This window comes from Prionailurus bengalensis, chromosome C1 (genome assembly GCF_016509475.1).
Source record: "Prionailurus bengalensis isolate Pbe53 chromosome C1, Fcat_Pben_1.1_paternal_pri, whole genome shotgun sequence".
Taxonomy (NCBI): domain Eukaryota; kingdom Metazoa; phylum Chordata; class Mammalia; order Carnivora; family Felidae; genus Prionailurus; species Prionailurus bengalensis.
In genome coordinates, this window is record NC_057345.1 from 213,076,254 (window position 1) to 213,090,853 (window position 14,600).

The 14,600-nt window shown below is 43.4% G+C and overlaps 1 protein-coding gene across 2 annotated transcripts in view; it reads right to left on the reverse strand.

Moving 5' to 3' along the window:
- DNER (delta/notch like EGF repeat containing) overlaps nucleotides 1-14,600 on the reverse strand; it is a 322,783-nt gene that overhangs the window by 88,263 nt on the left and 219,920 nt on the right. For both annotated transcript variants that reach the window (XM_043578058.1, XM_043578059.1), the window contains exon 7: nucleotides 9,550-9,663. In XM_043578058.1, coding sequence (XP_043433993.1) covers nucleotides 9,550-9,663 — 114 coding nt within the window. The remainder of the gene's footprint in view (nucleotides 1-9,549; nucleotides 9,664-14,600) is intronic.

The window sequence follows — 14,600 nt, forward strand, 5'->3', positions numbered from 1 at the left end:
GTACTTTGGTCCAAGTCAGACAAAAATTTGTCTCCAGCCTCTTCCAATTATCTAAAACAGAGTGAGTGTGTGTGTGTGTGTGTGTATACACACACACACACATACATACATATGCTTATGCATATGCATATACATATATATGAGTACATACGTATATGGAGATAAATTCCACTGCAGGGAAAAATAAAAATTATACTTACTTTTAGAATATTTGTATTTCTTTTTTTTTTTTCTTTAAATGTTTATTTATTTTTGAGAGAGAGACAGACAAAGCATGAGCAGGGAAGGGGCAGAGAGAGAAGGAGAGAGGAATCTAAAGCAGGCTCCAGGCTCTGAGCTGTCAGCACAGAGCCCAACGTGGGCTGAACCCATGAGCTGTAAGATCATGACCTGAGCTGAAGTCTGACACTTAACTGACTGAGCCACCCAGGTGCCTCTACAATATTTGTATTTCCATTGTAAAGGATCTTTGTTGCTGTTAAAAACAATTATATGGGCATTCGGCTTCTTATATGGAGAAATAAACTTTCTTAACAGATTGTCCCACAAATAACAACAGTTAGCTCCAGGCCAAATAACCCCACCACTACCTGGCTCTGGAAAGTGAACAAAAGTGGACAGGGTTTTAGAGGAAAGTCAGAACATAGAGGCAGCAGCTGGCATGGGGGTAGTTTCACGTTTGGGGAGCCCCACCCTTCAGGCAGCCTTGGATGTGACTATGGCCCAAGGACACAAAGACGCTAGCATTAAGCCTGCTAGGAACCAGCCGGGGACAGGCACACCATGAGGAATGGGAAAGGGTCCTAGGAAAGAAGACAGCCAGAGAAGGGATCCCCCAATTCTGTATATCAACTCTGCCCAAGTCTCTGATGACCCCTAAATCATGCTGAATGGGATCCTGGATGAGATCAGGGCCTCCCTTCCCACCCCCTCACCCCCTACTGGCCTCACTGCTGGCTTGAGTTTGCAATGAGTCTAACCAATGATAGTCATCTGGTTACATTAGTGGACCCTGGTTAACTCATCATCTTGGCTCCAGTCTCTTCCCATATTAAATGACACTGTTGAACTGTTGAAACAGTTTTGAGATATTTACTCACTCAAGACATTCAACACAAGGCTCATAGGTACCTAAGTGCCAGCTGTGCTAAGGAATACCAAAAAAAAGTTGAGCATCACTGCCCTCGACAAGCCTAGAGACCCAGGGCGGAAAGCAGACCTGTACCCAACCAGCTAGTTGTCACAAAGGTGAACTTGACCAGAGAAGGAGCTTAGTTCAGCAGAGTGAAAACGGACTCCAGAGTTAGACAAACCTAGTCTTCACCCGGGTCCACCAGGACCTTAGAGCCTCGGGACCTACCTTGTACACGTATACACCTTGTACACTTATATTAATCACTTACCCCACTGTTCTGAGTACTGTATACACATTTAATCCTTGTAACAACCTCATTAGGTTGGTACTAATACTATCTTCACTCCACAGATGCAGAAAATGAGGCACAGAGGATTTAGGTTTACTTGCCCAAGGTCCCCAAGTAAAACGTGATCAAACACAGATTCAAACTCAAGCAGCAACATCTATCTGAGCCTCAGCAGCTAACTGCTAACTTACACCAAATACTAACTTCAAGCACCAAACACATAGCAGGCACTCAACAAATGGCAGATGTCCTCGTTGTCATGGTTACCGCCGATGCTGTGGGGATTTCTGAAGCCACAAGAGAAATGACAGTTGAAATTTAGGCCATCTACCCAAATATTTAAAGCCAAAAAGTTTTTAGAGCGCTAAATAACTTTCCCTTGCAGATCTGGACACACACCTCAAGAAATCGGGATTTGTATTTACCTATTAGGGATCCCCTACCTCTTCTTAAAAAGCAAAGCACCAAGGTATCATGATTTATTTCTCCATTCACTTGTCACGTTGCAACTTCCAACTGTCATCTGCCACCACTAACCTGGGCATCAGAACGGTTCCCAGGAGGGCAGCAGAGCTAAAGATGACAGGACCCTGGTCATGTACTAAGGTGAGTGCATCTGGTCCCACCGCGAATGGGGGAAGCGGGCAAGCAAAATCCCTCGCAGTATTTTTAGTTAAACAATCTCAGAGAAACTGTGCTATGTGGGGACACAAAGAAAAGAAATATGAACTTAGCTGTACACCAAAAATTAATCAGCATACACCAAGAGCAGAAATAAAGTTTTACTCACACTTAGTAAGTCTTAAAGCCTGCTCTGTTTCCAAGAGGTGAAACTACATGCCTCTTGGAGCGCCGAGGATCTCAGCTGCTACAGTTCCTAAATGATGTGGTGATTTAGGGATAGGGCCAAATTTTCAAAAAAATAAGAACAGTACCTTATTCAGGCCTGGTAATTTTACGAGGACATGTTGCACATTTCTTATGTAAATACATGCAGTTTAATAAGGTCCTAAGAGAGTGCTTTCACCGAAATCCTACCTATCAGGATACTGGGGAAAAACAACCAAATCCTAGGACTGTATGACTCCTAAATCCTTATTGGGTAACATGCCCGGTTTCTGAACAATACACATTATCTCGGGGATAATTTTTATGACATGTGTGGCTATTGCCTGTAAATCCCTCTAAGATGAAAAGCATTACCACTGACATTTGAGTTGGACAAAAGGATTTTTATGGCTAGATTACTCAAGGCTATAAAATGTAGAAAAACAAAAATAGTTTGGATAAACCCTTGGAGCTTGTTGCAATGGGATTTGACTTACAGGGCCCGAGGGCCGACATTAAGTTTTAGGGAGTCGTTTAGAGGTTATGAAACTTTTCTCTGTAAACATTACTTGAAACAACAAGCTGGATTTATTGACTCAGCAAGGGGCTCTTAGGCTGATGTATGTGAATCAGAGACTATCAGGAATAGGGTCCCTTAAAGGTAATAGTCAATCTTCATCATTAAAACAAGAAAACAATGGCTGGAGGAGATGAAAAACTGTACGACTCACCCAAGGTGATATGGCTAAATTCTCCACCATCACCACCATCATCATCATCGCCAACGCTATTCAGTACTTACTCTTTGCCAAGCACAGAGCTGAGGGCTTTTCTGTTCCTCACACCGACTTATAAAAAGCATGTCCTAATATCATCCCCATTTTCTAAGTGGAAAAATGAGCCCCGGAGAAGCACAGAGCTAGCTTCACAGGGGACAGGTCCAGCATTCAAACACAAGCGATGGGACCCTCAATCCACACTTGTAACCACCCCACTCCCCCGCCTCCTCTCTGGCCCCAGACTCGGGTCTACTAACCTCCGGGCCAGAGGAGGACACTAACCACACGTGGCTACGGAGTTTCCAAGTTACAAGACCTGCATGGCTGACAGTGGAATCCGGTGTGGAAGCAGGTCCCCTCCCTGGCTGCAGTATCTGCCTTCAGAATTGCAGGGCAAGAGCTGCTCACACAAACTCTGTGGGTCTGTACTCCCATCAGCAAGTGTGACACCAGAAAATAACCTCTGACTAATGTTTTTACAACCTATTGGATGCAATGATATGTTCTCAAACCTAGTGCCTGGAGCTCCATATTCTCACGTCAGTCTCTGGTCGCCGCACGCCGAGGTAGATACCAGGCAAGTGATCAGGTTCTCTGCAATGTGATTCTGTGCCCTGCATGATGCAGATCAACATACCTGTAGGACCCACAAATGTGCTTTACTGCTGAATGCTTTCATCTCTACCAAGTTCTTCTTATTCCCTATTAGTCTGTGTGGTGGTCTACTTCAAATTCTGAGGCGGACATAATAAAAATTCAGAGGTACTGAAGCAGAGAGGACGGCTAGACAGTTATATTCAGATTTTATTTACGTATGTATTTAAATGTATTCATATATTTAAATTTACATATTTAAATACCAATAGGCAGTGATGGTAAGTATATATAATTAGATGTCTTCAGAATTAAAATGCATTTGGTTTAAAATTGAAGGATCTCAAAGTTCTAAACCAAACATAAAGACAGTATCTGCGTACAGAGTAAACACGTAGGCAAAAAGATCAGCTTCTAATTTCTCCTCTTTGCTGCTGTTGTTTGTTCAAGTATCTGCAAGAAAACACTCCTGACATTTTTACTTTTGCTTCTTGTCACCTGCACAGGAACCACAATCCAAAACTGCACTTTTCAAATGTGGGCCCAGTGAACGTTAAGTAGAAATTCAGAGAAAAGACAGAACCTGTTGACAAAGAATAAAAACCTAAGTGTGGGAGGAGAGCAGAAACCCTCCAGAAGGAGAGCTTAAATGATAATTACAGCACAAGCTGTCTCGCGGGCCTCACTGACTTCGAACTTTTGGAAAGAGGTTAAAAAGGAGGCGAGAGTCAAAGAGACAGATAGTCAGGAAGGACTCCAACCTCGGAGGACCTGGTCCAGGTTGGATGCAGAAGGATCCTTGAAAGAAACAGAATGAAGAGGAAAAGGATGGAAAAGAGCCAGGATGTGAATGTGCTGAGTTGAAAGCACTATCCAGAGGGAAAACCTAGTTGTAACAGCTTTCCGGACTGGGAGGGAACTGCTGTAAAAGGATTTCAACGTTCTTACACAAAAGAAATACATATATATTTAAATTTATGTAAATTTTTATATATATGAAAAAAATTTTTTCCAGCTTTTCCCAGACTTCGGAAATTTTTAGCAGGGACACTTAAAAGTTTTAGAACCCAACAAACTTGGCATTTATTCTATTCATGACTATTGTTACAGAGATCATCTTTAAAAAAAAAAAAACGAGACCGAGTGTATTTTGAAGGATGTATTTATTAAATTTTTTTTTTCAACGTTTATTTATTTTTGGGACAGAGAGAGACAGAGCATGAACGGGGGAGGGGCAGAGAGAGAGGGAGACACAGAATCGGAAACAGGCTCCAGGCTCCGAGCCATCAGCCCAGAGCCCGACGCGGGGCTCGAACTCATGGACCGCGAGATCGTGACCTGGCTGGAGTCGGACGCTTAACCGACTGCGCCACCCAGGCGCCCCTGAAGGATGTATTTAGAGACACTATAGGACGATGGTTAAGAAGGCCAGTGCCAAGGTGCCTGAGTTTAAATTTCTAGCTATGTGATCACAGGCAAGTTATTTGATCCCCTTGTGCCTCAGTTTCCCAATATGTTAAATGGAGATATTAATAGCATCTGCTTCATAGAATTGTCGTAAGGATCAGAGGTGCTGGCAGACTACAGAGTGATACTGAGGTGCTGACTTTTATAATTCGTTCATTTCACACATTTTTATTAACCTCCTCCTAATATAAAATGTGCCATTAAATGCTCCTGGCGTGCGGTTTTCCCTCCCTCTCAAGAGAACACAGGGAACCAGGGCAGACAGAATTAATACACATAAAGGAATAAATGAAAAAAGGACGCATAGTACGTAATATGAGGAAACAATTACTAAATTTCTTAGGTGTGATAATTTTCTAGGTGCACCGTAAGATCTAAAGAAGACTGTGCTAATTCTCAGAAAACACAAACTGATTTATCTGGGGATGAAGAGCCATGATGTTTCTCATCTCAAATTACTTTGCAAAGAAACAAACTATACACGTAAATGCACGTGTATAAAGCAAACATGACAAGAAAACGTTCATCACTGGAGAAAAAGAAAAAAAAAAAAGGAAAGAAAGGAAAAAAAGGAGGCAGGAAGGGTCCTAACGCTAGCTCAGAAGTCCAGAACGTTCTGTGGACTCAAGACACTTTCCAAACTTGTCTTCACAGTGTGCCGGAAACGAGAGGGATCCTGGAGACGCGACGTGTTCTATAAACATTATTTTCTACCACAAGCACCCAGAGAACAAGCCAGTGGGAGGGGCTGGTTCAAAAACGCAAGCCACCCGGTCACGGCCTCACACTCCTACTAAGAGGCTCCAAAACACTGCAATGAATTCTTCAGAACTGGAAGTAAAGCCCCTTTTCCCCGGTCTGTCTTCAGTGAAGGTGAACCTCTGAAAAAACTCTTCACACAAAGACTGTCGGGAAATTGGTCTTCATTCTTTGCATTCCAGAGCGTCACATTTCCCCTAGGCTTTTTCTAGACAGCGTGGAGGAACTGACAGGCCACTGGATAAAAATGAAGGCTCCCTAGACAATCCCCCGGATGCCAAGGTTCAAACTGCCATCTATGGGCTAATGGGTCTGCATTTGGACTTGGCCCAGACTTCTCCGCCAGCTTCCAAATTCACAGCTGACAGCTCCACTTGGATGTCACAAAGGCCGCTCAAACTCAACACGTCCAAAATAGAACACTTGTGCTCTGCATTTCTTTTTCTCCAGGAACGGCACAGCCTGCCACAGACTGACAGAGGGAACAAGCTTGCCCCTCCCCCCCATCACCCACCCATCTCAGGCCCCCTCACTTGACCTCTCAAGTTCTCCCAAATCCATCAGCTTCCCTCCTTTCTAAGCCCCACCCTTCCCCTTCTAACAGTCAACACCTGTTCCCTGGACTTCTACAACAATCTCCAAACTCTCCTCCTTACTCCCACTCTATGTTCCACATTGTTTGGGAATGAAAATGACAAATTCCCATTTAAATTCATCAATGGTTCAACAGTAATTGTTACTAGGAAAACAGTAACGATGAAGCAGCTAATACTGAACAGCCATTTAGCCAGGCACTGTGCTAACTACTGTACCTGCAACGTCTCATTTAATCCTCACTGTCCCTATTAAGTGGGCATTAGCATTTCCCCAATTTACAGATTAGCAAACTGAGACAGAGAGCGAGAGGTATGAACTCACTTGCCCATGAGACAGAGCTGGTGAGTCAGTGGTGGAAACAGGCTCCAGACCTAAGCCCCCGTCTCCCGCTCAGGATGAAGAGGAAATGTCCCACCTGGGCACACAAAGCCCCGTGAAGCCATGCATACATCAGCTTCCCATCACCCACTTTCTTCCTCACCATCTTCCCTCATCGGTGATGCCCTCAACTCCGCCGCTCTCCTCCCTGTCCTCACTCAGGGTCTCCACATGGGGGCAACATGCCCAGCTGTCCGAGACTAAACAGCTCCCTTTTGGACATCTTCAAGGCCCTGGTCCTGCTGTAATTACACATTTATCTGTGGATGCGCCACGGGAGGCCCCATCTCAGCTCCACTAGCCCTTAAGTCCCAACGCCCAGCGCAGCGCCTGGCAAACAGGAAGTGCTCGGCCATCTTTATGCGCTAGGAAAAAATGGCGGTATGAGGAAAAGTAAAACCACTGGGTCCCGCTTCGAGGGCCATCCTTTATGGCTGCTGTGATTTTTGAAGTCACTGCCTCTATGAGCCTCTGGGGTCTCATTTTAACCTTCTGGTGACAGTCAAAACTGTAAAAATAAGCAATTTGGAGTTTTCAAAGCTCTTTCGCAAGAATCCCCCCATTTGTACCCGGAATGGTTCTGGGAAGTATGCAGTCTCATTCTAGCCCACATTTAGGAGGAGCGGGCGGCGGCGGGGGGGATTCATGATTTGCTGCAGTCAATCGGCTGGTGACCCTGACGCCCACCCCTGACCGCAAGCACAGGCTACAACCAGTTGGTTGGCAACCGCCTGACCCAGGGTGCAGCGAAGCCCTGAAAATCCGCAGAGCTCCATGTGTGAGGGACAATGCGTGCTGCTTGCTCAGCCCTCAACCCCTTTCAACATGCCCGCGTTTTCCATTCGCTCCAGAGACCCAAGGGGAGGGTGAAACACACTTTTCTCAAACACACTCTACTCCACTGCCATGGTAACCACATACATCGCAAACACAAGCAACCTGGGGGCGCAGCTCCCACGCCTGCACAGGTGAGCGGAAGCTGGGGGACAGGATTCACTTCTTCACGTCCGGTCTTCAAAACACTGAGGAGGAGGAGATGCTGCAACCCTGAGCCCCTGGGTCACCTGGGAGGTTGGTGGCCTTTCAGCAAGTGCCGTGCCGAACCACTGCTGCCCTGCAGCCTCTCAGCCAGGGGCAGGGTAGGGTAATGTGGAGCCCAGAGACGGTTCCTGAGTGTATGCACTCAGACTCTACACTTCATCTCTGCAGACGATGTCCTCACACTTTATGCAGTTGTCCGAGTACCTCTGCGGATCAGGAGCTGACATGCCGGTTTTAAAAACAAACAAACAAACACAAAAACCTCTAGGGGCACCTGGGTGGCTCAGTCGGTTAAGAGACCGACTTCGGCTCAGGTCATGATCTCACAGTTCGTGAGTTCAAGTCCCTCGTCAGGCTCTCTGCTGACAACTCAGAACCTGGAGCCTGCTTCAGATTCTGTGTCTCCCTCTCTCTCTGTTCCTCCTCTGCTCGTGCTCTGTCTCTCAATAATAAATAAACGTTAAAAAATAAAAATAAATAAATAAATAAATAAATCTCAAAAAAAATAAAGAACAAAAAACCCTAACATCAGGTGATTCTTACAACATTAGTGTTTAAAGTAATCCCTTCCATAACATCCCTCCAAGCAGAAATGAGAACTTCCTCTGAGTACAAAATCGTATCTTGAATACCAGCTTGCTAACTATGGTCACCTGCCTGCCCCTTCAGGTCAAACTACTCTAACAGTAAAACTTTTTTTTAACTAAAAGTAGCTAAAAGGGCGCCTGGGTGGCACTTCGGCGCAGGTCACGATCTCGTGCTTCACGAGTTCCAGCCCCGCGCCGGGCTCTGTGCTGACAGCTCAGAGCGTGGAGCCTGCTTCGGATTCTGTCTCCCTCTCTCTCTGCCCCTCCCCTGCTCGCGCTCTGTCTCTCTCTCTCTCTCTCTCTCTCTTTCTCTTCCTCTCTCTCTCTCTCAAAAATAAACATTAAAATAAATAATAAATAAATAAATAAAAAGAAAAGTAGCTCAAAAGATGTGACTTTCCAGATAACTTGAAGTTTCTAAGGTGTTAGAAAGTTGATTTAAAAATAAAAGCAGGTGACGGGCACCCGAGTGGCTCAGTCTGTCGCGCGTCCAACTCTTGATTTTCACTCAGGTCATGACCTCCCAGGTTCGGGAGATGGAGTCCCGCATCCGGCTCTGCGCTAAGAGCTCGGAGCCTGCTTGGGATTCTCGCTCTCTCGCCCTCTCTCTCTGCCCCTCCCCTGCTCACACCCTCTCCCTGCCAAAAGGAATAAACATTTTTTAAGAATAAAATAAAATAAAATAAGATAAAATAAAATAAAATAAAATAAAATAAAATAAAATAAAAGCAGGTGAACTTCATGTTGAAATATTTTTTATGTGCACCGGTATCTAAAACAAACAAAATTTTGAAAATTTAACGCGTGAAATTTAGGAAAAAACTTATAGTTATCACTGTGTTACATGTATTCATTTTCAAGGTGTAAGTAAAATCACAGAAATTCCTAGATTATGTCTAACATTCAAACATAAGTCTCAAGCTATTCTAGCACAGATTTTTTAAAGAAAAGACTACCTTATATTTCGCTTTATAAATGGAACAAATGGAGGAAGTTCTCTCGCACAGAGGTTTTCAGAAATTTAAAGCTGATCAAAGTAGTTTATGGGTTAAAAATGGGAAGGAAAAACAGGTATCCTTAGGCAATAATACTTACCTTCTGGACACTGGCAGGTGAATCCACTGAGACTAGAAATGCATGTTGCTGCATTTCTGCATGGGTCTAGGATACAGTAATCAATCTTGGATTGGCACAGCTCTCCAGTATAACCTGAATAAAACAAGATAGATATTTTATAAAATGTGTTATTCCAAAACCATTGCGAACTACCCCGGGAACTGATGGAGTCTAATCAGTACCCCACCCACCAAAAGCAGCAGCTTTGAGCAAAAGAGCCCCCCACCCAGCCACTCCTCCTCGGTCTGCTTTGGTTTTGCAATGAGAAACAGTCTTAGCAGTTTAGAATCACAGTTCAAAAATCATTTACTTTGCAAAAATCTTTTACTGCAAGGAGAGACTTTCCTTCAGCCTTAGCCCTGCACTTTACTTTGAAATACGAGTCAGAACCTTCAGAAACTGAGGGTTCCCAGCTTCCTTCTGACACAGGACAAAACACAGTCTACAATGTGTGTGTAGACGAGAGGCCATCTAACTGAGAGGCCATCTAACTTAGAGGACGGCCACCTTCCCTGTGTCAGTGTCATCCCAATACCTATTTTTAAAAAGCACAAGGAAAAACACTAGTCATTAAAATTTCTTTAATTTATACTTTCCAGCTGGAAGAACCATTCTGTGTTAATGCCATGCCCCATTCCTTCATTTTAAAGATAAAGAGATTGAGACACACATAATGTTAAGCACCTGAATATATTATTCTTGGTTTTATTTGAATCCCATCCAGCCTAGTAAATTCTCTGTGAAGCAAGACTCTGGCGGGGATTTCATTGGACAGTAACATAAACACATGTGTGATACGGAAGTAAGGACTCCCATCTATGAGAATGCAACCCAAAAGCTTTAAATAAATTCCACATTAGGGGAGCCTGGGTGGCTCAGTCGCTTGAGCATCTGACTTCAGCTCAGGTCATGATCTCACAGTTTGTGGGTTTGAGTCCCATGTCAGGATCTGTGCTGACAGCTCAGAGCCCGGAGCCTGCTTCGGATTCTGTGTCTCCCTCTCTCTCTCTGCCCCTGCCCCGCTTGAACTCTCTCTCTCTCTCTCTCTCTCTCTCTCTCTCTCTCTCTCTCTCTCTCTCTCTTTCTCAAAAATAAACATCAAAAAAATTTTAAGTGAATAAATTCCACATTACTTAGTAACTTTGAAAACAAAGCCCTCCAGAGAAATAAATTCACTTTAAAGTGGAAAATGGCTATGAAAGAAACTTTGAACACAAGATGTCAAACAGAAAGAGGCTCTGCCCTTAGTTCTGTTATTTGAGTGACAGACTCTGAATAATTTGGAGATGATTCCTATCAGAAATTTTTATGCACAGATATTTTCTACATGATTATAATCATACCGTAGCATTTTATACCTTGCTAGGCTGTACATTAAGTATTTAAAAACTTGTCTTTCTGAATTATTAGTTTTGAAAGACTGTCATTAGCAGTTGAATCTGAGATCTGCAAAAGTAAATCGGTGATATTAGAAGAGGAATGATTAGCCTGAGCTTCAATTACCTGCAAAACGAGTATAAACTACAGATTGTGAATGTGGAGGCATTTAAGTACAACCTTACTCTCCCCTACAGGCTTGAAAACAGCTCAGGAGATTGTAGTTTATTAGTGAATGTGATAAGATGAATAAAATAATTGTATAAACTAAAAATCCAAACACCAGGACAAAAAGCTGTTTCAAAATTGCAGAACAGAATATCTTAATGTGATAACAGTATGTTCATAGATCTTCAAATGACGGCCCTAAATTCAGAATGAGGGAGAGCAAACTGTTTTTCAGAAGAGTGCTACCAATAAGTTTCTGACTAAAAATCATAGCTAATACCTATAATAGAACACTTATTTTTTCTTCTATGCATTAACTCATCCTCACTGCAAACTATGAGGTCAGTATCATAACCATGTCCGTTTCACGAATGGGGAAACTGAGAACTGGGGAGTTTAAGTGATTTTCACAATGGCACACGGGGAGTCAAACTCCTGAGCCCAATCCCTTAAATGCATCATCATGCCTGAGGCAACATGCATCACATGCTCAAAAACATGTATTTAACATGAAGGGAAAATAACAGAAGATGATGTATAAGGAAATGCACAGACATAGATAGACACAGCCTAAACACCATGGTTATTCTTGGGCTTACCAAAAATTTTCTTTAAATCCCTGCTTTCAACATTTCTACAACAGACTACAAAAGTACCTTCATGAAAAAGACAGCCAATTACAAATACTGGCTTGTTAGAAGCAGTGTGCTTACAGGATATAGAGTCATGAATCCTGCCATCACGAAGATCTTAAAACTGTGACCACAGAATCACACAAAATCATTAAAAATAGCCAAAAGCCAATGAGATATCATACATCTGTAAGGGATGTATATGTCCCTACCAGACAGAAACAATATGAGCAAAATTCAGGATTCCATGAGCTTCGAAGTTCTTTAGAGAAAATTTTAACGTTCACTTTCTTTGAACTTTTTATTTGGGAGTTTTAAACATACCTAAACGTAGAGAGACTAGTATACAAGCCTCATGTCTCTATCACCTAACTTCAACAAATCACTAGCATTCTGTCCATTTAATTTCATCTAGCTCTCTCATAGTTTTATATTTTCCCTGTTGGGGTATCTTAAAGCAAATTTCATTTCACCTGTAAAGACTTCAAGATGTATCCCGAACTAATGGAGATTTTTTTTTTTAAGATCACTTCTAATGGCCTCTTTAACGTGCGGTCCCATTTACAAACTGAATTAAATACTTTAAACTACATTTATTAATTTCAACAATTTCTTTTTAAGAACCCCATTTGTCGAATAATACACAAATCTTCCCATGCATTTAATTCACTATTATCTAATAAATCTAATAAATTAAACCTTAAGCGCTGTTAAATGCTCCAATATTTATGCATTCAAGTATAGTAGGATTTCAACCTAAGAGGTCAATCCACATTGCAGTGTGTGGGGTGTTTGGGATTGTCCAACCAGTACTTAGTGGTGGAGATTCTAAAGTCTTGCACTGCCCGAGACGACCCAGTACAAGAAAATTTTCTTACTCAAATGCCAATAGTCCTCTCTAATGAGGAACACAGGTCAGGGACCAGTCACTATATCATTGCTTTTGGCTCTCAAGCTTTACAGCTTTCTCGCAAAGATTTTTTCAATAGGGGAAACATGGAACTATAAGCAAAAGTGTGTACTTAGACCTATAAAGTATGTATATATTGGCATGTCTACAGGTTCGATATAACTGGAAAAGGAAAACAGCAATGGAGGAGTGAGGGAGGCAGGGAAGCACAGCTGGGATTATGGGATTATGGGATTACTGAGTATCCTTAGCGGCAGGTGACCGGCTGGTCAGTTACTAGCAAGAACCAGCCTGTGTGTCTGCCCGGCTGTAATTCAAGGCCTGATGCTTGTCCACACCAGGCCAGGCATGATTCTTGACGCCAAAGAAGGTAGTTCCAGTTTAGTCGGAAGTCCCAGGAGCGCCATCACTGACTGCACTGAGCCAACTGAAGCCAGATCTGGGAGAGGACAAGGGACTGCGAGTGTCCTGTTGCTGGTTTCAGGGACTCTTAAACGCCAGTGAGTCATTTCTTAGCCCCGCAGAAAGCAGAAATCTACAGTTGTCAGACAAATCCCTGATATTAACCTATATATAATATTCTGAACTGCACATCTAAGGCATACACAAATTACCCATCCATGTCTGTTGTTTTTTCATTTGATATCATAACCAAGGTGTTAAAACTAAATGAGTGAATGGAATTTAAATTTTACAAGGCCATGAAGGCTTTGCCTGGGTTCTTTCTTCCATCTTGCGGGAAGCCGGTATCTTCTCTGGGGAATGAAATAACCATGCTGATCATGGACATTTCCTCACCCAACCAAAGCAGTGACACACATTCAGAGGACCTTGTGGAATGTTCAAGCAAAGCAATGATTGTGTCAACACAGTGGATAAGAAAGGTATTAGGTGGTCATTTCGTGCATGTTGCTAACAGGAGGATTTTCTCTAACACACACACACACACACACACATGCACACACACGCGCATGCCCACACACACACACGCGTGTGCGCGCGCGCGCACACACACACACACACACACAAATGGGCATTTCAGGACTTAAAGACCTAGGTCATAAGTTCCCAATGGGATATTGGCAAGGCACAAAGAAAAGCCCATGTAAAGGCCCAGCAGTATGCATGAAAGGTGTGGATGCCATTCAGACGTCCTTAAAAATGCACAACAGAGAAAACCTCCTTCATTCAGGTTTCCAAAGACAAAGTCTATACCCAACTACCAAGGCAAACAGCAGTAACTGTCTCCATTCCTTTCCTTAGAACGAGTGATATGGCCCCTTCTTAGCCAAACCCGAAGCATTCATGGACCCCCTTCCAAATTAGTGTTATAACCACATGGTACTTTCACGTTGTCCAGGTCGGGACAACATTGCCTCTCACCAGGACCTAAGACAGGCCCCCTCAGCCCATCTCCTTACCCCTACTCTTGCTTTCCTACAATCCATTCTACAGTCCACGTGGGAGTAGCCGGAGAGATTTTTTTAAGACATAGCTTATATCCTATTATTCTTAAAACCTTCCACCTGCTTTACAAAGGGCTGGGAACAAAACCCAAACACTTGACTCCACGGGTAAAAGGCACAACGTGATCCGGCCCCTGCCTCCTTCATCCCCACACATTCTCCCCATCCACCACTGCACTGTGGCCACCGTGGAGTCCAAGTGTCCCTAAAGTCACCAAGCTTCTTCTCACAGTCTTTAATGGTGTTTTCAGGCTGTGGCCTCAGGACCACACAAAGATGTGACAGAGACACAGGATACAACGAAAGCAGTTGTGGTCCTGCCCTAAAAAGAGAAGTGTGGCATGAATTTAAAACTGTCACGTAACAAAGGGGCACCTGGGTGGCCCAGTCAGTTAAGTGTCTGACTTCGACTCAGGTCATGATCTCACAGTTCATGGGTTTGAGCCCCGCATGGGGTATGTGCTGACCAGCTCAGAA